This window comes from Seriola lalandi, unplaced genomic scaffold (assembly GCF_002814215.2).
Source record: "Seriola lalandi dorsalis isolate HSWRI2012SDOR001 ecotype SW California unplaced genomic scaffold, Sedor1 jcf7180002054577, whole genome shotgun sequence".
In the NCBI taxonomy this organism is placed as follows: domain Eukaryota; kingdom Metazoa; phylum Chordata; class Actinopteri; order Carangiformes; family Carangidae; genus Seriola; species Seriola lalandi.
In genome coordinates, this window is record NW_019525130.1 from 235,024 (window position 1) to 262,355 (window position 27,332).

Here is a 27,332-nt window from a genome sequence, read left to right on the forward strand (position 1 = left end):
AGTAAGGAAGTAATTTTACTCTCATAATTGCCTTCCTGTGGTTGACATTTGTGGCCCTCAGCGCCTGTAAAAGTGCCTTTCCAAGAACTGGAACCCTAAGAGGGCCAGCATTGTCTGGCTGCTTTTTGTGACAGAAAATAGCTTCACTCGAACAAAGATGTGGTAAACTAAACAAAACATGGTGGAGGAAAAAGAAAAAGAAAAAAAAGGGAGAAAAAAATCAAAAGGAGTGTGCAAGTGTGATTTATGAGTTGAAGGAAGTCCATTACTCGCTAGAGGAAGCCCAGACCAAAACACAAACAGAGTAAGGGCATGGCTTGCAAAGAGGGTCACGGAGTAATTCTTCTGCTCTGCCAAGATCGCTGATAGCTGCTGAAAACTCTACTTGTCAGAGGAGGAAAAAACTGACAGGATTTCGATCTCACTGTAATTCTCAACATAAATAAGAGCACTAAACCACCTAAATAGTCTCTCTTTAAGCCAAGTGATGTGGAACTAGGCTGAAATGTAACAGGTCTCCTGTGTGTTGTAATTTGCCTTACACACGTGGGGAGGCTGTTTCTACAAGCAGCCCAGCCATTGCTGTATGCTGTCAGGTCTTGTGTGGCAGATAAGTAGCTCTTCTCAGAGCTGTGTAGGCCTAAATCATAAAGCTGGAACACATTTGACTTCTTTTATTTCCACAGGGAAGCTGTGACATTGAATAAAGAAAATCAGGGTTTATTTTCCGTGGCTAAAGTTATGACAAGTTTACAACATCGATCAGTCACATGTAAAACTTTCATTCATTGAACTGCTACGAGAACATGCCTTAGTTACTGCTGCTCTACACACGTTCGTCAAGGAACAACTTAAGTTTCCAAAGTTGCTTCAACTTTGTAACTGAAATGTTTTTTCAGCAGAGAACACATAATGGATAGTCGTCCCATAATTGTGGAAAAAGTCAATTTTTATGTATTTTTTGACAAATTCACTTCTGTCATGAATATTGCTCCTAGCTCCTCAAACTGATTCACATCACCATCTGAATTTTGAAAAAGTAGTGTGTAGTAAATTCCTAATTCAGTCCAATTTCAAAACGATTGAATTTTCTCCTTCCTCCTAACCAACTGACAGCGATCAACAGAGGTTGAGTTGTGAAGGTTGTTAATGTTGCTAGTTTCCTTTGTAGAAAACATGGACGTTGGGCAATGAACAATGACGGACATTGAAATTGTTTTTCATTGTCTTTGCCAGCACTGATTATACCAAGTGCATTCGCCCCCATTACAGATGTGGCCAGCTCGGTTGTTGTGATGGGGAGGAAATCCTCCACCACCACCGCCACCACCAGTGGTAGTAAAGCTAAAGTGCATCCACACACTATGTAATAATGAGTGTGTGGTAAAGTACAAATGAAGAACAGGCGGCATGTCTTTAACAGGGCAGTGGTCTGCAGAGTTGGATTCATAAAAGTATGAGATGCACAACATCAGTGGTGACATCATCCCAAAATTCATTTTTCCTCCAATATTTGGCTTCTTTGTTATTTTACATAGCACACACCATCTCGTGTTTACTTTTCATGGTCAGTAATATCTACAGTATGAAAAGTCAGTGGGCATGGGATGTGCACTACCTTGAAATCTCAGCATAAGCATGAGCCTCCTTCTGAAGGTGGATTTATAAATACAGCTTCAAACGGTGGTCAAACAGTGACCATAACAAACTCTGGTTATACTCCTCGATGACATCATAGATGTGTAGCTGTTCTTATTATACTGCTTTCTGGTCTGCTTGGAGAACACAAGTACAGTTGGTGCTTCTGTGGTGTAGTGTAGCAGACAAATTGAAGAGTACGCAGAGTCGGCACAGAGCCTCACATACATGACTCGGACCTAAACCGACCTTGCATGCTTGTGGATGTGGGAAGTAGAAGACTAGCCTGAGAAATCAAGCTAAAGTATTTTATGAAGTAATTTATTAGCAACACAATCTCATTGAAAAAGACAATATTCTGAATTATTCACAGGCAGTAGAAAAAGTCTGAGTTACTAACAGAGCGCAGTGTAATGCAGGACACCGGTTTTGAAATCAGTCGTTGTCACGTGTCTCATCTCATTGGCATTGTGGAATATTCCCTCTTTCCCAGTTGTATTTGGATCTTTCCCATGTGTTTGACTCATACTGATATTTCCAACAGCACATGAAGGCAGCACTGAAACAATGAAAGAGATTGTTTTCTATGAGATCCTCAGCCTGTCTGCTGCCTACCAGCCCATTATGGGCACATTCCAGCTGCATTTTTATGACCAGTCAGATGAAAGGGAATCAGGTACTCTGTTAATACGGTTCCACTATAATGTTAATGGCCAATGTTCTCTCGTCATCATGGCTTTATGTACCGTCTTGCATCAGAAAAGCACAGTATGTTGTGCATTGCATGTGATTATTTCCCATCTCTGAGGTCCTGATTATTTCACTTACAATCATGTTGTTTGGCTGAATTTTTGTTGCCCTTGGCTTTTTTTTGTTCCCCCATTACCAGTCTGTTAAAGCAGCCAGGGCAGATGTTTGCTGACATACTCCTTATGAAGCAGACAAACTCAGGCTGCTATTAATACGGTGGGACTGCAGCACTGTCTTGGTTTATGACTTGATAACGACAGAAGGGTGGCTAAATGAGGACGTTTACAGCAGGGATTAGTGATAACAGCTCTGGCCTCGGGCAGGCACCCTGGGTCAGCCAAATAGGAAATGTATATCCTGCCATCAGATTTTACAGCCCCCCTCTAATCCCCCGAAATAGCAGTGCAGATGGAGCCGAATGCAGGTAAGGTGAGACGCTATCATTCTTGTTGGTTTACACGCTGGCCACAGCATGAAGCTTGATAGGTGGTGCTACCTGTTCTGTGAGCACTGTTATCCACCTGCTGACCAGAGATCAGCTTCTGAACCCATGACCTTCTCTTTAACATCCACTGGGTTATTAGATACTTAACTCACTGCAGATACGAAAACATTTGATCACAGAAGTCTCGCGGCTAAGAGCATTGGTATTCACTGGTATGGTGATTAATATGAGTGAATGATGTAATGTTTTCCAAAATAAAATGAAAGGATTTTAGCTCATGTAACCTTTAAATGTTAATGTATGTATGTTATTCTGTTAGTGCAGCCTGTGTCTTACTTTCTACAATTGGCACTAATGCATGTAAAACTCAGTTATGCTTGTGTGTTTTTCCAATGTGGATGTAAATGAATTTAAATTACATGTGTACTGAGTGGCCTTTTCTCTTAAGGATTTGAATGGAAGATCTTTTAATTAATGTCAGTTTGCTTATACATTTTTTTTAATCTTTATTTCCTGCATTACATCCAAGCCAGGAGTGTTTCCACACTTCAAGGTTTCACATAATGACACAGATTTGACCTATTTAGGTTCTCTCTCATAAATAGCATAAATAGTGTTTGTATCTTCTCCGTCCTTCTAAAAGGGTCTGGTTGTTTGGTTGGTATTTTCCTTTTTATTTTTTTTCAGCGCCGTGTGTCACAGCAAGCTGCTATTCCTGTAACATAGAAAAAGCCCTCTTTCCCTAAACTAGAAGCGTTTGTCTATCATATTACCACCACACATGAGCTGCACACAATACTTGACCCAGTGTTAAGTGTCTGCGCTAAATTTCATTGCCTCCATCTACTGGAAGGCCTGCCAATATACTGGCAGTGAATTCCTGGAGGAAAATAAATGGCAATAAAAAAGAGAAATGATAGCCTCTGCAAGCCGATAGGAGAGGGCTTTTTCTCTGCTGTCTTTTTTCCATACCACTCTTTATTGAGGCTGCTCTGCTCGGGGAGCTGTGATTTGGCGCACTGACGGTGGCTTTAGTTGGATGAGTCTCTGAAAGCCAATACTGAAATAACGACTCAGTAGCACAGATTAAAGAGTTGGGGAATCATGTAATTAATTGCACGCAACTGTCTTTGATGGGTAGGAATGTGGTGATGAGTGCTAAACTGGGCAGTCAGACATTTTTTGTGTCCCCTTCCTTCTTTTCCCAGTGCATTCTGGGAAGGAATCTGGTAACAGTAATCTCTTGGTCTGCGCTCTGATGGGGAACCTCAGAGCTCAGGGAGTTGGAGGTGTGCAAAGTGTGTAGGAAGGTTTACTGCCACACTGGGCTACTATAACAAGATGTTCAGATATGATCTGAGAGAGTAGCGGTCTCCCACTGCTCTTATACCCCCCCACCCCCACCCCACCTACCCGCCCACACACACACGCATGCACACACGCAGACACACACACACACACACACACACACACACACACACACACACTTTTTCTCCACCTGCTCAGTTCATTATTAAATCTGGGAATTGTCCCCATAACTCAATCCTCCAGACTACAGCATTATATGACCATTTGTGAGAAGGGTGATTGCGACGCAGGGCAGTGGATGGATGTTAAAAGCATATTGATTTGTCTGTAATGTCGTCATAGATCAGAGATTTATGGCAATATATAAATGCAGCCACAAGCTCTAGTAGCCTCCGGCCTGTGGTGGAGGAAATGGAGTCCTTAGTATGACTGATGAGTTCAGGACAGTGCTCTCAACCACGTTTATCCCCCCCACTCCGACCACCCCAACCCTCACCACCTCCACCACCTCCTCCTCCTCCTCTCAGGATGCTCTCACCCTGCGGCTGCTATGACTAGTCCTCAGTGGCTCCCTATCTTTTCTTTGGCTGCACATTCCTGCACAGAGGCTAGAAAAGCCCTCCTCTGTGGTTGGAGATCGGTCGGACTGGGTGTATTTGGCCTCACCGATTTCTCCCCTGCAAGAAAAATGATGTCTGACAAGTTCGCCGGAGATCACTGCCACACAACGATGCTAGTAGATTGAAAGGAAATGGAGCTTCTCCGTGGTTACATACCTAGGTAATAATAAAATACTACGCCAGCTGACAGTGACATCTTAACCACAGGCAAACAGTGGGCTCTGGGATAAACATGCCAACAGTTTTCAATATGTCATTTAGTCTCAGTGATGAGGGAACACACAACATCCATGCTTCAACTACAGAGATAAAAAGAGGTATTAGGGGTTATTTTCACACTGTATGCTTGCGACCTCTTTGCCACACACACAGCTAACAGTAAACAAATCTGGGGCAACGGAAGCCAGGCGCTGATGCTCAGTGACAGGCTGTGACCGAGGGTGGCAGAGGGGGTTATGGGTGACGAGAGGGCCAGGCGGGGCTCCTGTCTGTGGCAGTTAAAGCAGCTGGGCCTCAGAGCCAAGCACAGGGTCAGAGCCAGGCCACACTGGTGGGCTCGCCCACATAGCCACTGTCAGAAAGATGACGCGGGGCCGGTTGTCAGCCCCCTCTTACAGGCCCCGAGGAACCCTCAGCTCCTCTTTTCACAGAACAGTCTCTTCAGATAAAGCTGGCTGCGACTTAAATAGGCCTAGCAGTTTCCAACTGCTGTTGTCGACCAGCCCAGGGTGGTTTTACTAGATGGGCTCACTGTGAGGCTGATGTGATGTAGAGGTTGGTAGGGACATTATTAGCGATGCTTAATGTGGTCTAATGTTTGGCGATGGCATCTCCTAAGGCTATACGAGAGCGCCTGTATAAAGTCGACAGAAATTCTTCAAGTTGTTCATTTTAACTGCTGAGTCATGAAGCTCCCAAGCACTTTAATAGCCCTGGTATATAGACCTCTGAAGGTAGCATGAAGGAGATATTCAAAGAGTAGTCAGTGGGAACCAAGGGGATTTGACAGTGCCGCAGGAAATAGACAATTTATTATCAGCAACACAGTCTAGGTAGTGGATTATCTATAAAACTTTCATGGTTCTCCCTTAGTGGCAAGCAGCCATAAAACTTCCCAAATGAGGGACTTGTTAATTTACTTGTTAAAGCAAATTAAAAATTTATAAGCGCTTTTAGGTAAATGAGATCCTCTTTCATTGCTGCCCTAGTGGGATTCTCTCTGCCAGATCCTGAGAGGACAGGTTAGCTGTTCTGAAAGCCACAGAAGAACAATAAAAGCTGTTAAATTGTTCCAGGTTTTATTACCGCCGAGCTCCGCAGCTGCTGTTGTGCGTAACTAAGGGAAACCAGGAGCTGATGGCTACAGAATCCCACTGAGGCTAGTACAGAAAACTGAGCCCAGTTCTCTGTCTCTCTTTTTTTTCCTTTTGTAGGATGAGGGATGGGGGCTGGTGGGGTGGAGTTGCCGGGCGAGGCTGGTTGTGTATGGCTCTGTTTAAAAAGGCCTTTGTGGTTAGAAATGTTAGCAGTTCTACTTTTGTGCTTGATTGCATTGAGTCTATAGAGCAGCCCTTGAGAATAGGTCAATACACTTGTAAAATTCCACTATGGCAATGGTGAGCACTTTTCTGTAAGTGAGAAAATAATTGACTCCACATGTTCAAGACAATGTTGTAATAGCTGTAGTGTACTTTTAAGTGGGAACAGTGTTAAATTAGATACAGTATCAATTTCACTCTGACCTGGCGGGGGCGGGGGGTCTTACAGTATTGCATATGCTCTTAATCATTTTTGCCTAATACTGTTACTCCTCTACTGCCACTAACAGCAATACTGAAATGACAACATTTGACATTTGATTATGTCGTCTTTAATGAAACCTTTTGTACGTCAAAGACAGGCATCTTGCGCCGCGGTAGACATCTCAAGATAAGGATTTGTGAAGCGTACGAGACATTCATCAGCACCTTTTGTATTTCATGTGGCAGCTCCAATAATGCTGATGTGAGGCTATCTGCGAAGACGCCTGTTTATTTCAGTCTGACCTTGTACGGAGGCGATGAAATGCCAGGTTCTGTAGCTATTCCTCATGTTCAGTGTGTTAGGACTGACTGAAACTCAAGTATGGAGAGTGTATGAGTGAACATGCAGCAGGTTCTATGAGACGAACCTAGCTTTGGTCAAGGCTAGTCAAGAAATGGCAATCTTCAGACACATTATTGGAAATCAATAACCATGGTAGAGCTTTGAAGAGGAAGTCACTGACATCTCATCTGTTTCTATATTATCTATTAAGACAGGGTTAGCTATCTTCTCCCTCTGTTGGCCTTTTTATTTCATTTTTTTCTACGATAATATGATTTCTTTGATTAACTATATCAGACCTTTAAGAGAATACTTGAATGTTTAACTAGGGTTGTCCTAAAACACAGTTTAGTCAACTATAGGAAGCAGGATTGTTTTGACTGATTCATGAAATGATTTGAAGAGTCTGTCAGATTGTTTGTCTCGTTGTATTGTCTTTCTGCAGGTTAATGCTGTCATGCAGAGGGATCAGTGTCTCAGATTCTAGTGCGTGTTAGACCAAAACCTATTTCTGAATTCTGCAAAAGAAGAAACATAACGAGGCTTTGCTTTAAAATTCATCCACTTGTTCCTATATAAATGCACTAAGGATCTGGTGGATAAGTCTATATGTTTAGTTATGGTGCCACTGCAGTTATAATTCAAATGCTGACTAGTTACAGTGTTAACATAACTATCCAGTGAAAACAGATGTGAAACAACATGTGTTTGCAATATCTCCACAGACAATACAACACTATATTAAACTGCTTTTCATCTGGGTATCACTTGAATCTAAGTACACAGATAATACAGACAGCGCTGGGCTGTCCAAATAAAGTGGGACAGTAACCGTTTGAATAGTTGCTTGTCTTTTTGTGTTTTTTGAAAGAATGATTTATAACAAATGTTAAATGATTTCTCAAACTTGCAAGCTGAACCGTTTCATACTGAGGTTTCAGCTGCGCTCCTCCAAAGCATCACGCTGACTGCTGATTGAAAACAGTTGTTGATTCTCTCCTTCAGTAAATTCAGCCTGGTAAGAGAGACGAGGAAGAAAAAAAAAACTCTATGCCCTAACACAGAACAGATTGCAGGAAAACAAGACCTCACTGTGTAGAAATTAATGGCAGATACACTTACTAGTAGTTTAAATGTTTCATTAGATGCTAATGTCTCGCTGTGTCTTTAATTGTTGTGAAATTAGCCTCTGGAATATTAAAACCATCTGTTTGTTATCTTCCTGCAGGGCCAGTTCTTACCCGGGCTGCGCAGATATAGTGAGGTCATTAAATAAATACATCCGTATGCCTCAGCCTACATCTTAATTAATGTCTTTATGTTATTGCATCAGTACAGCACAGCAGTCTGGGGCATCTGCACACGTCTAATTTCTCTGCCTTAGATGCAGTGGAGTGCACTGGCGTTCATTACAGGAGGGAAAACTGAAGCTAAGTTTAAGAGGCTATAAAAATATAGAGAATGACTCGCACGCTGTAACAAGTGGGAGTGATCAGATCAGCGGCATTATAGAAGAGGTCACAGAGACGGCCCCAGCACCCACACACATGGGCTTCTCATTTAGATTTATCATCAGACAGCAGGTCATTAAATTCCAGCTTCACTTTTTGATGTCTCTGACCACCAGCATTCCCTCCATTTGCTTAAGAAATCCATTAATCACATCATAAAAAGAAATGAATCTATCATCTGAACCTCAGAAAGTAGAGAGCGGATGAAAAAAAAAAAAAACACAATTCTCTGAAGTAATTTAAGGGAGCTCAGGGGGAAATTAAAGGGAACAAGCTGAGGGATACATTTTCAAATAGCTGTGTAATCAGGTCCCAAGCTATGTAATAGCCCTGAAAGATGAGCCGCTCTTTATTGGAATGTCTTTATTAGACGTGTTCTTCAGACATTACACACAGTTAAATTTGTGCAAGATTTCTGATTTCATGGAGTATGTTCCCACTGATAAGCCAGAGTACAGACGGTGTGATTATGTGGTTTCACTACCGCAGAGTCAGTTTGATACCACACTGATTAATAACAGACAAATCTCTATATCTGTCCCACACTGGCTCCATGATATTCTTTTGTGAGCTTACCATATATTAGTTTGGTCGTGGGCTGCGATATTTGGTGCAGGAGTCAGCAGCAGCTTTCTGTGCGGCCTGCGTATTTTTGTGTGTGCACATTCATAAATACATGAGCGTGCTGGCATGCGCCGCCTGTTGTTGTCAGCAGGGACGCTGGCTGGTTAATAAATATTATAGGTCAACATGTTTTGATGAAGGAGCCACAGACCTGGGCATAAACAGCATCCCTCGCCCTTTCTTCAAGGATCAGTTCACAGGCCAGTGTGGATGAGATATTATTCCCCTTTTCTCTCTAAAAAATATGTAAACTCCCCTCAGACAAACTGGCATTTACAAGAAAAAGAGAGAAAATACGCCCTGGTTTTTGTGGGAATAAAATGTGTTGGATGTAATTAGTGCTATCACAGTGCAGGGCATCGGTGCGCCCGTGTCTATGTACGTGCCACATCCGGTTCTTGTGTGTTCTCCCCTACCACGTAGACATGCACTCATGCACGCATGTACACACATACATTCAGACACGTGCACACATGCAGTCAAAAGGGCCCATCAGGCATTCCCAGCGCTCAGACTCTCTTATCACGTTCAGCACTCTGGCAAATCCGCCCGCCTTCCACCCATCACGCAATTCTCCCAAGGAATAGGGTTCCTTTCACACCGCTAATGGCTGCAGAAAAGGGAACATTTTCATTTTAATTATCTGCTCAGCTCAAGGGTTCTTTTGGTATTCCCCCACCTTGTGCCCTTTCATCACACTAAACGATGGCCGATACCTGAAAAGAGAACAGTGACGGAGAGGTAAAAAAAAAAAAAAAACAAAAAAACATATACTGTAGCTTTGTCCCTTCCCTCCAGAGCAGGAGAGAGAGTGTGCCATCATCTTCTCGTCCAAGTTCTTTGTGCGCTCTGCCTTTCCTATTAGGTGGCAGAGGAGCCGTTTACTGCACTGTCCCATAAAGCCAGCTTTTTATGGGCTTTGAAATGAAACCTCCAGCGTTTGTCTGGTCTGGAAGGAGCAGCATGGGAGCTTCAGAGGACATCAATCGCAGACTTGGACAGGGAGCGCAGACCCCACCTCCTCCCACTCAGCGCCGCGCTCCCAAGAACCTTTTATTGTTCTCCAGAATTTGAAGGGCCTCAGATGCTCGCGGATTGGCACGTCCTACTCTTTATTCATGTCATTTTGCAGCATCTCGAACAGAGTGTCTAGAGGATGACACTTGCTGAGCTCCTGCTGCCTCAGCATGTGGTGTCTGCTTGGAGAGGATAGGGGCTCCATTTGAAGGTTCTGGAGGGGTCTTTGTCCCTGTTCTCTATTTCGTGGGCTGAGAAGAGTTTCATACTGCGAGATCAGATGGCGTCTATCATTGGCAAGCAGAGTGACGGGCGCTGAATAGGCTCAGAAAACATGACAGATTTACAGAGACAGCGCTGTAGCTCCTGCCAGTTCTCACATATTCATAAACCAATTTCTGTGGGATGCCTTTGCTAGCCAGCGTTATCCATGCAGAGCTCTAAACTGCTGTGTTAACAGTTTTGCTTCACATTGTTAACCCTTGGTTTCCTTGTGTGTTGTGTTTTTCTAGCTGAAGCCAGGGCAGAACAACTGCAAGGACAGCGACAGCGAGAGTGTCAGTGGAGAGTCGAAGCCTTCCTTCAGGAGCAGCTCCAGAGACAGACTGACAGATGTGAGTACATTAACAAACAAGCTCAGTGATGCTTCAGTGGGAGTTATTTCAACCTCTCTTCACAGTCAGACATCTAGAAAAAATCATTTCCAATGATCAAAAAACATGAGGTCATAAGCTTAGGATATCTTAAAATGTCCCCTGATGACTTTCTATTTACTTGCATTATTCAAAAAACAAAATATGATATAACCACTATTAATAGAAGAAAGGCTGAGTTATGGCATCATCTTAACAATGTTGAATCCACAACCAAGTACCTGTTATGTAACGGTCAAAGAGGAGATATTCACTAGTGGTAAAAGTTCTACAGTTGGTACATAAATGCCACCATTTTCTTTGCTTTGAGAAAGATTTTTATTCATAATTTATTTATATTTCTAATATTTTATATGAGGAAATAAAAGTTTACTAATTTATAAGCAAATGAATCTGCTAAGATTGTTCACTAGTTGCATTGCTTATCAGCTCACACATTTTAAACTTCATGATTCAAGTATGGTTTTGTGTGCACGGCCTTGCACCTACAATATGTCACACAGACAAAAGGTAAGTTATGATTTCTTCAAGATTTCTCTTGGTCTTAAAGCCATAAACTTCTGCTCAGCAGAGCACTTAGTGCTAAATCCTAAACACCCTTAGTGCACTCTTGTTCTTCAATCTAGAGTTCTTCAGGTGAAGAGCACTATTTGCATCCTTACACACACACACACACACAAACACACACACACACACACACACTCTCTATCTCTCTCTCCCTCTCTCTCTCTCTCTCTCTCTCTCTCTCTCTCTCTCTCTCTCTCTCTCTTTCTCTCCCAGGGTTTTTTTTTTATGACTGATACAGAAAAAGACACTACCTACCCCGGTCTTTGCTCCTTGTGGAGGAGCTGAAGGCGAGCATTAACTGACAGAAGAAAGAGCGGCTATGTGTCCCTGCGCCCTGTGACAGTATTCCAAGATGTGAAGCGAGCAAGCTTAAGGGACCTTGCTGCGAGACACCCACCCCTGCTCTTTGATTTGTGTGGAGAATCTACAGCGAAGCGATCAGATATCTGGCCATAATTAAAGCTGTCAGTTGGGAGGCGAGCAAGTCTTTGAGAAAGACATGGCCGAACAACTGAAGCAAAACTGATTCTGCATGTAGCCTTACGATGCTTGACTGGGCATGAAATGAAATAAGTAATTTGATGTTGACAACAGAAATTGAAATGATACTTGCTGATTTCTGTCTGACTGCACTGTGGCGACTATGCGCCAGTACACCAAGACAAATTGTGCTTAAATGGAGGTTTGAAAACACTTAACCTATGGATGACGAATATGCTTAACTGTGACTGTCATAGAGAACGAGAAAAGCATTCAATTTGTCACCTGTCATGATCTCAGATAACTAAATACTACAACATACAGACAGGTGACAAATTAAAAGACAAACCAACATAAAATGTCTTAGTACGATGTGGAGCCACCACAACAGCTTCAATGCTCCTTGGCATCAATTCTCCAAGTCTCTGAACACCATTCTTCCAAAAGATATTCTCTCATCTGGTGTTTAGATGATGATGATGATGATGATGATGATGGAGAGCGCTGTCTAACACGTCGCTCAGAAATCGAGTGAGATTTGGCGACCGTGAAGGCCCCAGCATATGATTCACATCATTTTCATACTCATCAAACCATTCAGTGACCCCTCGTGCCCTGTGACTGGGGACATTGTCATCCTGTTTCTCCACTAATTTTTCAGCTTTATCACCTGTCTGTAGGTCTTAAGCAACAATTTATAAAATAAAGTATCATTATATAATGATTCATGCTGAATGACAGCCAGGTTCCCACAGCCAAATCTAGCAGTAGGCTCGATGCGCTTTCCTCTGTTAGTAAGTTTTCTTCAGAATAATGCATGTTATCGCACCATATCAGAATTGTTTATTATTATTAATAATTGCATTGATTACCATGAGGAGATTGGCGCAGCTGTTTTTGACACTGACCAGATGTTTATAAAACAATTGCATTTGGTTGCTATATTGAACATGATATAGTCAGTGTTATCTTAAAGGGACCAGCAAGGATCCATTAAAATCACTGTATGTAACTATTGTAATATGTGTTGGAGAAGCCTTTGCGCTCTATAAATGTCTTTAATCACCCTTTGAAATTTCATTTTCATTGGCAGTGTAATCTGCCTTGGCCTCATTGACAAACCACTTAACTTCATTTAGCCCGCACTTTTGTGGTGATGTGTACTTTGACTCGTTACAGACTAATACACTAATACATTTCAACAGTTACATCTTATAGTCTGTCTTTATTCCTGAGTCACCTCAATGTTCCTACAAGGACACATTCTTACATCACTGTCACTTTACATTCAGCTTATTCAGTTTAAATGAAATCCCCCCGAGATGAATATGATTTACAGCACCAGCCTGTGTGTTTACTTTTACTCCAGTCATTTTTCTGGATCATTATCCTAAACCTATCTCCGTCATTCATTTTGAGAATGCCAGTTTTCTCGAGCAGGATCTACTCTCTGCACTCCTGACTATAATCACTTCCACCTGAGCTGGCATTTCAGCCACTCACTACACTCTGGAGGATAGAAGGAGCAGCAGCCCTGGTTCCCCCTGCTTCGTCTGGTCGAGACACCCCACAGGAGACCGAGCGTGTCTTCACAAGAGCTGCTGAAAGCTGGGCAGCATGACGACAGACTTTTAGACCCCCATGTCACTTTAGATGGTCACACTGTGTGAGGCTTCATCTCTGGTCCCCACAGGTTTCGGAACAAGTCCCCTCTAGCCACACTGTAAAGACCCACTTCACAAGGCGCGAGAGGTGCAAGTCGGCGCTTCTGTAGCAGAGCTCTGCTCCCAAGACAGAAAACAGAGGAAAGACGAAAATGGAGAGAATATAAAAAGGAAAAAAAAACGGTTTTGTTTGGCACTGAAATTCTTTGGATTTTGTTTATTTTTATAAATATAAAATACAGCTAACTTCCTTTTGAAATAGTATTTTTGCAGATGTATGTCCAGGTGCATGTAGTGTTTGTTTCACTTTGCTATGTCAGTCCATTTGCTTGTCCTACTGAAATGTTAAAAGTATTTTGGTTGTAACACTGCACAATGCAACTGGACTGCTAATGTTGAGCTGCACAGAGATGCTCCCTCACAGTGCGAAAACCAAGAGAAAGCATCTAAGTCACTCGTTAGTTCCAGGGAGCAGTGTGAGACAGCAGCTAGCTTTGACCTGAACTGTTCATTACACCAACAGTCCGCTAATGGTATTTGCTGTAGCACTCCCTTCCCCTCATGGAGCGACTACGGTCCGATGAAGCAGATGAACTGAGTTTGCCGACCTGGCTGGCAGGGAGATAGAGGCCAGAGGAGGTCAGGCCTGGCAGCCTCCTTTCTCCCGCTCTCCTTCCCTCCTCACTCCTTCCTGCCAGCTCATTAAGGCCTACAAATGGCACATCAGCTCGGCTGTGTTTGCCTCAACCCCAAACCCAAGCTAAATTGGCAGGCTTAGCCGCATTTGCTCTGAAGCACCGGGTTCCCTTTTGGGTTTGTTTGAAGCTGACATGACAGCCACCCCCACCACCACCCCTTACCCCCCCACCACTCCCCACCCCTTCTGTCTGGGTGGCAGGCATTCAGGCAGGCAGCAGTCCTGAGCAGAGGGAGTCTGCTGGATCAGTGAGGGCAGGGAGCTTGGGATGATTCACTCCCGTTTAGTCTCTGCGGCAAGGGGTGAAATGCCATCATTACCCGGCTGCCTATCAAATAAATTGGCAATTACGGGCCTGGGATTGCGAGTAAACAGCATGTTACTTCTTTTTTTCCGTCCAAGGCTCTTGATGAGAGACGGGTGCAATAGAGAGAAGCGCTGGAGTAGTGGGTCAGAGCCCGCCAGTCAGTGTTAGCCAGCCTGATGAGAGGCAGACTATAATGAATGCACCCCCATATTTCAGTGGCCATTTTTATAGTTAGCCAAAGCTTCCTGTTGTGTCCAGCTTCTAGCTGTTCCACTGACTAATTCAGCCTGTCAAATCAATACCCATATAATGCTATCTCATGTTTTTGGATAACACCTTTAAAGAGTATGCTGTGTGGCATGCCTGCTGTAACATGGGGTAATGATTTGTGTGTTGGCCTGGGGTGGGTTGTAACACTATTATTTATACTAGCACTTTATTGGTGTTACTCCAGACAGTTTTGCATGCTGGTTTTTCCGACTGAAATGAAAATGTGAAAATTGTGGGTTCCTGAAATCCATACTCGTGTGTCCTGGCTCTTCACACGAGAAGGTTTTCTTGCGGTGAAGTCTTTGAAAGTTGTTTTGTAATGAAACATCTGGAAGTGATATTGTTAAAAGTCAAGCACATCGTCTCCCCGTGCTTTTGAAGCGGTTTCAGCCCAAACACAGCTAAACTCTCTCTAATGGCCAGTAAGACTGAAGTCAGTTATTACTGGCTTTCCGATGAAAACATGACAGCCTGTTCAGAATCCTGTGTGCATGTGGTGAAACCATTTCAAATACTCAAATTACAGCTTTTGGAAACTGATTAATGTCATAAAGAATATTTGTTGTGGTAAAGATCTCTATTATGATTAAATTTGCTGGAGCATACCAAGACTGCACATTATGTTTTGTCCTTGACCTTGAGTACAGTCTTTTCCATAAGCTTCTTGTCTGAACTGAATCACACTGTCCAAGTGAACTGCTTATGTAATGTGACCAGAGCTGGTCTGTGTTACACTATGCCCATCCCACCTCCTCAGTACATTCTCCAATTATTTCCTGACACTATGATGTAAATGAGGTCGCAGTCCCCCTACATGTCCAGATATGCTGGCCAATTTGCTCCGACACAGAACTTGTAATTGCTTGCATCAATTATCCGTCTCTTTCTCTCTCTGCTTCTCAATAATTTGAAATGTTTCCTATTAGAGACAAGCATTTAGATATGGAAGTAGGAATGTTGTACCTATAATTAGCTCATTATCATGGGATCGTACTCTGCTGAGACCCCAGTGTGTGCATAGTGACGGTGTGAAATGAGCAGCAGATTCAGTGCAGGGATTACTTGACAGTCTTTGACCGTTTCATGGCTTTTAAGCAGTGATGTAAATAAATCACTTATCAGAGCAGATTGAAACGCTAAAGACAAGAGAATTTTTTTTTTCTATCTTGTTATCCAGATGTAAATAACAAGGATAGGATAGGCACTTGGCGGTCAGCCGGTTACCTCCACAAAAATACACATCATATAGAGGAAACACAGGAAAAGGAGTGATGGCACATCCACACATGCACAGACACACGTGCACCCCACATACAAAAAGAAAAGGATTCAGCTTCATCTTAAAAGAAGGGGTGTGGCAGCTAAAAGCATTTTTACCAGCTTTTGATTTAACACTTTGAACAATGACGAGTCCTGAGATATCGAACTGACTGATGTCTAGTAAGAAGAGTTCAAATGTTTTACTGCTAAAATCTCAGTATCATCGACAACTGGGATTAGATATGAAGTTATTTAAAGCACAGGGTTTTGACAAGATGACTTACTCTTTGATTCATGCCATCTGGGGTTTCTATTAATTCATGAGGAACAGCTGGAACATATTGTAGGACATTTTTCCACTGGATTCCTCTCTCTCAAAAACCTATGTGCTGGTGAGGAGCTCATGTCCACAGTGAGAACTTTCCACCCTATTTTCCTCACTCATTATGCCAGGTTCTGTCACTGACTGCACAGCCAGCTTGCCAGACGATCAAGACACAAGATCACTTGAAATTGCGTACACCTTTGACTCTAAATCAACCTGATGAATAGGCTGTCTCCCAGGAAGTGGCCAGACATGCTTATTACCACCTCTGGCACTCAAAATCAAGCCCCCTTTTCTCTCGTCTGCCTCTCTTTTATTTCTCTTTCCTATTTTCTCTCTCATCGCCTGCAGACGCGTTGTCAGGAACAGATTGTGACACTTTGTGACATGGCAGTCGAGCAAAATTATGCTGCGCCTCCATCACCCTGCCAGTGCCCCAACAGCCGAATGTCCGTCAGGGGCCTGCAAGAGGTCCCACTGGACGGCTTGTCTCTACAAGTGCTGGGGGCGCGCCTGCATCCCTGCCTACGTTAACAAGTGTTTAACTCAGGCTCGGCTGCATCTACTCTCCAGATATATAATTAGAACGAGAGAAGCACAGTGTGATTGTGTGTGGTGACCTCTGGACAGCCCTCAGGTTGATAATACATGGCACTGATTTATCTCTGCTAATTATTTAGCGCACCTTGAGGCATTGAACACAAAACAAAATACACAGAATCAGAGGAACACTTTGACCTTTACTGTTATGTTACCATATACTCAGCAAAATAAGGCTCTTTAATTGTTGAAACTGATACAGAGTGAGGTCGTTGTGATAAATACTGTTCAGGCTGATGCTGACTGAATGCAGTCCCTCAGTGCTGTGGATGATAAATCTATTCTCATGGAAGATTAATGGACTGGAGAAGTGGTGTTGAATGTCATTGTTGAAGGTTGAAAGTATTGAGCGCCTGAATCCTATCCATATGTTTTCAGGAATGACATAAATAGGCTCAGCCGGAATCCATTTTGACTTATCAAGCTTAAACCAGTGCCAGAGCCACGCAGCACTTGCCAAGTATTCAGGCTCTGAGGCTTCCAATAACAAATCCTATTCCACATAATTTCCACTGAAATTGGCCATGGCCATGCGCTGCCACCCTATTTTTGCTTTTGCCATGCGTCCCGCAGCTCTTGGCTACATATTACTTCCGCATTCCCTGTAACCCGACCCTGTAGCCCCAATTTTTGATGTCATACCAGGCCCTGGCAAGTGAGTCTCTCCTCTCTTTGTTCCAGCCTTTTCAGCGTGGAGGCTGTTCCGGTGGGGTAAGTTGAATAAGTGGAGCCCGGAGGAATCTCTACAAAGGTCTCACTCTGATTGGATGCATGCAGAGCCCAAGGAGAGAACGTCGGTTGCCATAGCAATGAGAGCAATGTGGGAACTGGCTGCATGAAGGAGAAAGGGGAAGTGGTGCTTTCTTTTGCGATGGGAGGTCTTCATCGACTGACATTCCTCTTTATGAGTACACACTGGCCAACACACACGTAAACATGAGAACGCAAAGGCACACAAACAGTATTACATGCACCTTTTTACCCCCTAAGGAGAAGCCGAGCCAGAGTGCATACTTCAATCACAATGGCCTGGTAGGGGTGTACTCGGGCCCAAGCTGGGAGCCAGAGAAAACACAATCAGACTCACCAGGAGTCCAGAACCATCTCCCCCTCATAAACATGATTACTGGCCATTCACTGCTACATATCGCTTACCTCTCCTGAGCCAACAAATCACCCATATACCCTCTCTCCTCGGTCATGGCTCGTGATGGAAATATTTTTCTATCTTCCTTTATGTCTCTCTTTTGTTGCTTGCATCCCCGTCTGACTTTTGCTGCTGCTGATTTTTTAAATTCTTTATCCCATAATATTTAGGCCACAAGAATATTGAAGAGGTGATGCAACCCTCTCCAAGGAGCATATGTTTGTGTTCATGTGTATGTTTTATATATGTGGATCCCTGGTGTGTGTATGTTTGTATCAGAGACTTTGGCTGCGGGGTATAGGAGCTGTGTGGGAGGGTTGAGTTTTGTGTGTATGTGTGCGAGCGTGTGTGTGTGTGCGCGCGCGTGCGTGTGTACGTGTGCATGCGCGTACGTGTGTGTGTGTGCGCGTGAAGGGCACAAGGAGCTGAGAATCCTGTGTGGGGATTACACAGGAAGACCTGCTGGTTCATGAACCCAGTGCAGTATGTCATGTCTTTGTCCAGGTTTAAATGCTCCGTAATCACTGCGCTCTAAAATCTGTTAAACTCATTTGCGCTGCAATTACTCTGGATGTTACTGTAATATATATATTCGTATATATGGCATATGTCCTACATTATCGAATGAAGTTGTAATTGAACCACAGCTTGTAAAGACAATGGTTTGTGTGTATGCTGTCTCTGACAGTGAAACTAATACTACTGGACAACATCTGGCCAAAAGAAAGATATCTGTGCATGTTCAAAATCCTTATTGCAAGTAAGTTGCAGGGTAAAAAGCATGTAAGTGCAGTCAAATACCAGACTTATAAAGTGCTATGTTAAGTCAAAGCACATATGATGATTACTGGCTTCACTGAAGACCTTTAGACAGCAAAAAGATGGAAATAAAAGTAAATTTTACAAGTAAAAACTGTTAATATTAAGTGCTAGACTCAACCCACCCTGGATTCCGGTGATAGGGATAAACACAAGTTGGTATAACTATTTTCTATATGCACAGTAGCCTATAATGTTATTTTTAAACTGGATAACATGCTAGAATTTTTTTTATCACTTTTGTGTTGTGCTGTGCGCTACAATGAAAAATGGGGAATAAAAGACAGATTCTGTAAACATAAGCATGGAAAATGTCTTCCAGCATAAAGGCGTTTCACTTACAGTCTGAGAACATTTTGCTAATATTATGTTTTGTATCTACTTTGAATTGAGCCCGTGTTTTTCCCTTTGACAAGCTACACTTTACAACACTGTGAATAAAAGAGATTTTTTTCCCCTTGTGCTGGGGAAGGGCAGGTTTCTGTCTCATTCAAGGCCTGTGCATCTGGCAGGATTACTGTGAGGTACTGGATGTCGCATCACTTCTATTTCAGAAACTATTGAAATTTCCCTTAAACCACAAAGCAACAGTGCCAACAGTGAATAAATAAATAAATAAATAAATAGATACTGTAGATAGATGGAAAGACAGACACATAGATATACCAAAAAGACAGGGAGATAGTGCCCCTGGAATTACAGTTGCAGAAGATTATTCCAGAGACATTATTTCCCTCAAGTCATGGGCTTAAGTCAAATTTGGAAGAGAAATGAAATTGCCAGCAGTGAAAAACCAGACTAGGTAGGAGTTCATGAGTAGAGAAATAACATTTTCATTTGTTTCTGCCCCAGTGGGAGACGAGCAGCCTCTCAGTAAATAGATACGGCTATGAGAAATGATTTTTTTGGTCGGCGGGATATTGTTTTAACGTGCACTTATCCATCTGCAATCTAGATGTCAGGTCCTGGGAATCCACAGGATGGCCATTCGACTGTTGTCTTTATGACACACAAGTGTTGGCCTCATCTCGCCTCCAATTGTCTCAGTTACTGTCCCGTTTCCATCAGATTTTCAGTCTTACATGTGGTCTTTTGTTTAAAGGACCAGTGTGTGGACTTTGGAGGATCTATTGAAATGGAACATAATATTCATAGATATGTTTTCATGAGTGCATAATCACCTGAACCTAAGGATTGTTGTGGTTTCATTAGCTTAAAATGAGCCCTTCATATCTACGTAGGGAATGGGTCCTGTCCTGCGCCGCCATGTTTCTACAGTGGCCTAGACTGGACAAACATAGTGCTGTCTGAGCTTTTCGAGTTTTTACGCCACCTGAAGGCCACAGTAGGTTCTCCTACACCCCTGGAAAGGGAGGGGTGAGGGGAGGGGTATTCATTTTGTTGCAATCTGATGCCTCACTGCTAGTTGTCACTAAATGCTACTCACTGGTCCTTTAAACTCCCTTTGTTCAGAGCAACCAGCTGATGCTACTCTTTGGAATTCAGGCTTTTTATATTGAGTTTCGCTGTGACCTGAAATGAAAGATTCAATCGTGGCTCCTGAGATTGTCATCTCCCCGTGCACAACCTAGAGACTTGAGTGGAGGCACACCGTACAGCATTGTTATTTGTTCCACTGCAGTGATAATAAATCAAGTATGGTACATTTTAGCCGAGATTGGTACATGGTATCAGTTTTAGTATATTTTTTGCCTGTACTGCTCCTTTGTGTTTCCCTTTGTTTGTCTCTTGTGATTCAGTGTTTTGGAGCCCAGTTTATCCAAGGTAACAATGTGTTACAATCCTCTGTTCATTTGTTTGTGCATGTGCATGCAGGTGACAAGTTTTTCTTAACTTGTCACATGCATTGCACGCCTTGTCTATATCTTGACTCTCATTTGATATACTGTACTCTTCTTCTGTGCATTTCCAACAACATTGTGCCTGCGCTTGAATAAATGGTCATGCTATATCATCTTAGTTAAGAGATCTGGTTTCAAAGAGATATTCAGGGGATTATTAGGGGATTACTTCCACTTACCGCAGCTGTCGACGTCTGTGAGATATCTTTTCAATGAATGTGTTTCTATATACACTGACTCTCTATTGAAGTTATTTATATGATGCATTACAATTCATGATTAATCTGCAGAAGCAAAGCTTTAAGTCAGGAGCTGTCAGTTGTGATGTACTCCCAGGTGATTACGTCTACTTCCTGTCATCCACTATCAGCCAACACATAAAGCACTTGTCACATGGCCCATTCTGATTGTCGTTGATATTGACACTGGAATTGAATAAAATGTACACAATAAGAAGATTAGTGTTTCCCAAGAGGCGTGCATCTCCCTGCTGCATTCATTCCTGATGAGGCGCGCTGAGCCTTTTGAAAGACTTGATTCATACAGTCAAATCCCATCTAAGAATACAGAACGTGTAAATAGAAAAGACAGACCAAGATTAATCTGCTGACCATCTTAAATGGAACAGAAGTGAGTTCACAATGTAACAGGGATAAAATTGCACAAAAATTCTGTAAATTCACAAATTCACTCCACTTTGTATTGCATATGCGTTGACCCTGCCATGGCAAATTGCAAACCTGTGGCCTCAAGAACAGATCTCTGCTCCAACAAAAAAGCGACATGTCACATGAGAGATTTGTCTCCCTGTTCCATGCCAGCTGCCATGATTACTCCTCAAGACAAAATTGACAGAATAATTTACAAATAAGGAAAGTTGGCTCTTTTTTTTTTTTGCAACATTTGCGAGTGTGAGAAAGCGTATAGTGCTACAAAGGCTCACTGTTCAATATCCATTATTTTTAGCTTTAACATTACATTTTTCAGTCAAACATTTTACACAAACCTACATGTTTTTTCATGCACACACACACACACACACACACACACACACACACACACACACATATCTTCCTTTGTCTTTAAAAATCCACCTTTATATTTGACAGTAGAGCTGCTTTTAGTGCACAGATGTAAAATCTAAAGTAAACTAATTAGACTATTGGTTCTGACCTGTTTAAAGGGAGTCACATCAGCTGTGTTTTGGTAGTGGTGAGAGGTCACAGGGCATCACTGGGCCACATAGTACAGGGGATTGGATGGGATTAACCTTGGCCTGCCCCTTTGGCCTCAAGCCCAGACGGCCCAGGAAGAGTGGAATTAGCCAAGCCAGGCAGGGCCATCTGATTCCAAGCCCTCATCCAATTACTGCCTTATCTCCTGGCAAAATGAGATCAATGCATGGAGGGCAGGGAGACCTGGCAGACTAGCGAAGGTGCGATAATCAGCAGTAGGGAGCACGGCACTTAACTCCCCTGTGTCCCCTGAAAGAGCCAGAGCATGTGTTAGGAGCACCACTCACTGCCATTAGCTCTCGGTGCTTGCTGGAGCCTGACCTGCACTTTGCATGAGGACAAGCTGGTGTAGTGAATTTAGGCATCTAGCGTTTTGTGTTCAAGTGCTGCACTTAGGAAGGTGAATAATGTGCATAATTACAGTTTTACCTCTTATCCTTAGTGAATCTACCCAGCAGATTACATTGGCTAAAAGGTAGTAGAGAGGGGGAAAAAAACTTAGTAATTGCTTTTTATATGTATTGCATATGAAAGGCACTTTTAAGCATTTTACAGTGGTTAAGAACAACCCCGCACAGCTAATATAGTCCACTGTTAATTCTCTTGTCAATTAGGGGGAAAAACAAATGTTTGACGTTTGGAGGTGTAATTATGAAAATAATTAACCTCTGTGTGAGCCATTAAATCAGACAATTTTGCTCTCTACCTGCACTTCTTGAAATGGAGTCGCATTTGGCTGAATGAGATTCTGATGTTAAAAGGATCTCCGTTAAATGGATTTTTTTTTTCATGTAAAATAATGTTTTATCCTGTTCTTATTCATGTTCACTCATTTAATAACTCTTTCCTCTTCGTAACGACTTTAATAAAATGCTGTAGACTTTGGATATTTCACAGAAATTATTTCAAAATTTTAACTTTATTCTCTTTTCAGACTCGCGATCAATTGAAAGCTACCATTAACCAAAACATTTCAGTGAGAATCATACCTGGAAAGAGTGGATTCATTTTATGTCAGAAGTTTTGATAGAAAAAGTCCTTGCTGGCTGAGCCTTTATATGATATAAAGCTCTTCATATTTATTCCTGATACTTCTGCCATTCCAGTGATTGTATTGCACCACTGTTGTGTCCCTTAGCCATCTGGAGGACCGTTCTGTGCTCACAAAATGGCTGGAGAGGGACCCATTCTAGTGAATTTATGCTCGGCTATTTCTTCTCATGCTTGTGTTCTGGGCACAAGTATCCATTGGAGAGCAATAGTAGCCCTGAAAGAGTGTCTGTCCTCAGCTGTGGCCCTGCGATTGTACATCCCCTACTACCCCGCAGTCCTCCTCCTTCCACCTGTCCCTGGCTGCTGCTCTTCCTCTCCTCAGCCCAGTTAGATTAAAGTCCTCTTAAATTCACCACAGCAGGCCGGCCGCACAGGGAGAGCTGGCATCACAGGGGCCCTCTGACAATCAGCACCCGGCTAGAAAGCACTAATGAGCGCTGGGAGGGGAGGCGAGGGCGTTGGCGGCTTGCACACATACAGCAGCAGCGGTGGGTAGGGTTGGAGGGAGTTGTTAGGAAGGGAGGCAGTGGGCTGGCATGTTGCTGGGCTGGGTCCGGTGCAGCACTGACTAGATTAGCTTCCAGGGGGCAGAGCTGCAGTCAGTTTGGGAAAATATCACAGCCCATTAGTTAGGAGCAATGAAATGGAGTCAACTTCTGGGACTCCATTAGGCACGCTGCGCTTAGGCAGACAGCGTCCCTCGGTGTGATGTTGCTATTCTGGAAGGATTGAGCACAGAGATATAATTGGACTGGGGAAATCAAGCAAGTTTCAGTGGTCCTGGTGGGGCTCTCAGACAGAAAATGAGAACACAGGCCTTTGTATTTTCGCTCCCTCTCCCTGTTAGCTTTACAGCTTTTTGAAAAACAGGAGTGAAAAGGCAGCCAGTGTGCTTGGGTTTTTCTTTTCATTTTTATTCCTCCACTCTCTCTCTCTCTCTTCTTCATTCTCCAACTCTGTCTCTCTGTCTGCCCCCCCTCCTTCTGTTTCTCTTATTGGATTTTACCATCTGCTTTAAATTCTTTCTTTTTTTTCATTTTTTTTTCATTTGTGGCTGCAGCTCTGGCTAACCCTAAGCTAAACAATATGCATTTATTCATCCGTGCATTTCTCTAAGCATTGATGAGACTGAGGATTGTGCTTGATAATAAACATGGCTTAGTCGAACACAGGCTGCTCGCTAAGCCTCGCAAGGCCGTTTACTGCCCGACTGTTAGTGCCAGCTAACTCCACTAGTTTGAAATATACAACTACATCCCTGAATGCACCGCCTAAGTAAAGTATACCGTATTTTTCCCCCTCCCCTGAAATGCCCTCTCTCCAACTGTGATGTCTGGATAGCCGGCTGACATTTTGGTTCCTTATAGGCAGAACTCAGATGTAGATAGAGCGGACAGGCCTCAGTGCTTCAGGTAATTGATGTGCAGTTTTTAGCACCATCATGGGACGTCTCTATCCCTTCAATTTCTTGCAGGCATGCCTCACTCGGTTTGCCCAAAACGCTTCATGTACTCTGTCCTAAATAAAGGACGTTTTACCAGCTCTCCCAGTTAATATATTTCACAGTAGCAGTCCATCATATTCTTCTCATGCCTTCAGTGTAGCGGCTGGTGAGTAATTAGATTGAATCTCTGATGGTGTATTTGGCGGTGTCTCCGTTGCCGCCTTATCAAGCACATGCTAGCTGCTGTTTATTCAGTGAGTCAGTGACATGTTAGCTAATGTGGTGTTGTTGCTGTAATAGTAAAGAAACCTGGTGTTGCACAAATATAGAATATCACTGTTAAGCCATTTATCAGGTACTTACTTACCATAGCTTTTTCGAGGGATTGGTAAGAGATCAATCAGGATGTGTTCATTTAGTCTAATTGGTTTTATGAGGGATTGATGAGACTAGTTAGATTAGAAGGTCAGAGGGGATATATCCATTGAGTCAGTCAGTTCAGTCCATACACCTGTGTTTTTATGCTTAGTAGTATGAAGAGAAGACGGTGTTTGAAGTGTTGAGGAGCTGAAACCAGCTAATGCATGATTCAGTGAGATACAGCTTAACAAAAGCAGTATCTCAGAGCCAGAGCATCTCTCTCGCTTGCTCCGGCTCTTTGTCCTTTCTATTCGTTGAATTATATGCCCATAGCAAAAGAGTGTTGACATTTGTGCACCTCCTGGGAACACGTCACCATGAATGTTATCAGCACCTTAAAGACAGCCCTCGCCCCCATACATCCCTGCTTGCTGCTCTCAACCCCTGCCTCAAAGGGCACACCCCACCTCAACCTTCCACCCCTGACCTGTCTGCCAGCCCAAAGAAAAAGCCCCTGACAGCTCGTTTGATGGGGGGTAGGGGGGGTGGGGGGGTGGCAGCTTGTAAAGAATAGGTGAAATGGAGGGTAAAAAGGGGGACAGCCATTTGAAATGTCTGCACTGAGATCTAATCAGGTAGCAGTGGCTGTCTGCCCCTTTTTAAAGTAGCACCACTGCATTACAGCCAGCAGCCTCTCCCGGGTACAGGCCTCACAGGGCGTTTCATGTCAGCCCCCCTCCTCCTCCCTGAGTAACCCTCTGGAACACATCATCCACCTCAGTCCCAGCTCTGGATTTATTCCCCCCCTAAAGCCGCCTTGACAGGTTTGTTATCTATTCACCCGGTCAGCGAGCCCTGGAGAGTCGCAGCACTGGCAGTTAGGAAGGGGAATGCTACAGGAGAAGCGGGGCAAGTAAATGTCAAGTGAACCGCCAAGGATGGATATTATAGCTTCTGGGGACCACAGACAGGGAGAGAGGGAGAGAGCGAGATGGTCCGTCTCTCCTGTCTGTTTTACAGCCCACGGCTCAAGATGGCAGTCTTTACTGAATTCTCTATCGATTTCCAGATCATCCAGACTTCTTTTATGTGCAGGTTACAATTATATGGTTTCCAAAAACACTGTTAAACTGTCTCTATAACCACAGATGAGATGGTGACAAGTAATGATTATCACAAAAATCTTAAAGAGTAGAAGGTTGTCGAGAGAAAAGATTTATCTTAATCCCACTGTTGGCCACAGATAGTTTTAAGGTTTCTTTAGTAAACTGTGACCTCATGCATCTTTATAGACTGACTACCTTTGGGATGTAGCTAACTTACTATCAACTATTGGTGTCTAAACTTATATCTTTCATAAAAGTAGCTAGAATCATTTCCGTTTGCAGTCTTTGGGCAAAGTAGACACTAGTGTAAAAGGAAGCATGGCTTTTATTATAGCAAGGCACCAAAATAAAATATAGATGTTTATTTTAGCTTCACTGACGGCTAATTTAATTTGGAATCTGTGAGCAATTGTGTGCACCACATGTGAGGTTTCCTGCTTGGCCCCTCAACTTTAAATATTCAGTGTATATCCCTGCTTTAATATAAACCATACCTGTGATGGTAATACTGTATGCATAAACATAAATATAAGCACAGATGATGTTATGCTGTGGGATTTTTCATATGCTGTTACTATTAAAACAAAAAATATTGTTTGTATGACTCACATCCCCTTCAAATGCCCAAACTTGATTTCATAATAAAAAACAGAGCTCATTCTCTTATGAAAAAAACATTTATAATCAGCTTAACTCCAAACATCTGATGCACAGACAGCAGTCTTATTTCATGAGCTTGGAATCATGAGGTTGTGTGGGTGGAGTGCAGATCTGAGACACTGAGCATCAAAGATTTGATCTACAGTATCAGCTGTGAAACCGTCATGTACTTTCCATCTTTTTTTGAATACTTCACCCCCCCAAAAAATAACTCCAAGCCTAAAGTAACATTCAGCAGGACATATGAGGAAAATCACACTTTTAATATAAAGAAGTCTGACGGATCCTCACAACAAGGGAAATTGGGAATTTTAGAATTTCTTCTTGTCATTTAATCACAGAGTCGAGCTCAAAGTTTTTGTAGATGAAACTAGATTTGCATGCAGGAAACTTGCTAAAGTGTTGGTTAGCAAAACTATGGATGATGCTTCTCAACAATTTTATAAATCCTGACCTTGATTACAAATTATTTCTGATGCACTTTAATGACGTTTTGTTGTGAGTGGATGTTGTATCTCTGACTGCTTTGTCTAAGTAAAACAGATCATAGGAAATGGATTACACATTACAAATACTTAGTCTGGACTGTAGTTATAAAAATAACTATGCTATGTTGCATTTCTCTTCAGAGTTCTGTTATCTATCGTATCATCGCCGTGCCTGATCTTTTGTTTTATAGTTTATGCGTTAATACAGCACTTTTCTGTGATTTTATTCCTCCCAAAATAAGTTGAAGTGAATATTGCAATTCAGTCAAGTTTTAAAGTATTGCCATATTACAGTACTTACATCAGTGTAATTTAAACATGTCCGCCTCATTCGCCT

At 42.8% G+C, this 27,332-nt stretch overlaps 1 protein-coding gene across 6 annotated transcripts in view; it reads left to right on the top strand.

The window, feature by feature from the left end:
• Positions 1 to 27,332, top strand: part of auts2a (activator of transcription and developmental regulator AUTS2 a) — a 308,038-nt gene that overhangs the window by 135,056 nt on the left and 145,650 nt on the right. For all 6 annotated transcript variants that reach the window (XM_087177002.1, XM_023417712.2, XM_087177003.1 and 3 more), the window contains exon 4: positions 10,511 to 10,612. In XM_087177002.1, the coding sequence (XP_087033128.1) occupies positions 10,511 to 10,612 (102 nt within the window). The remainder of the gene's footprint in view (positions 1 to 10,510; positions 10,613 to 27,332) is intronic.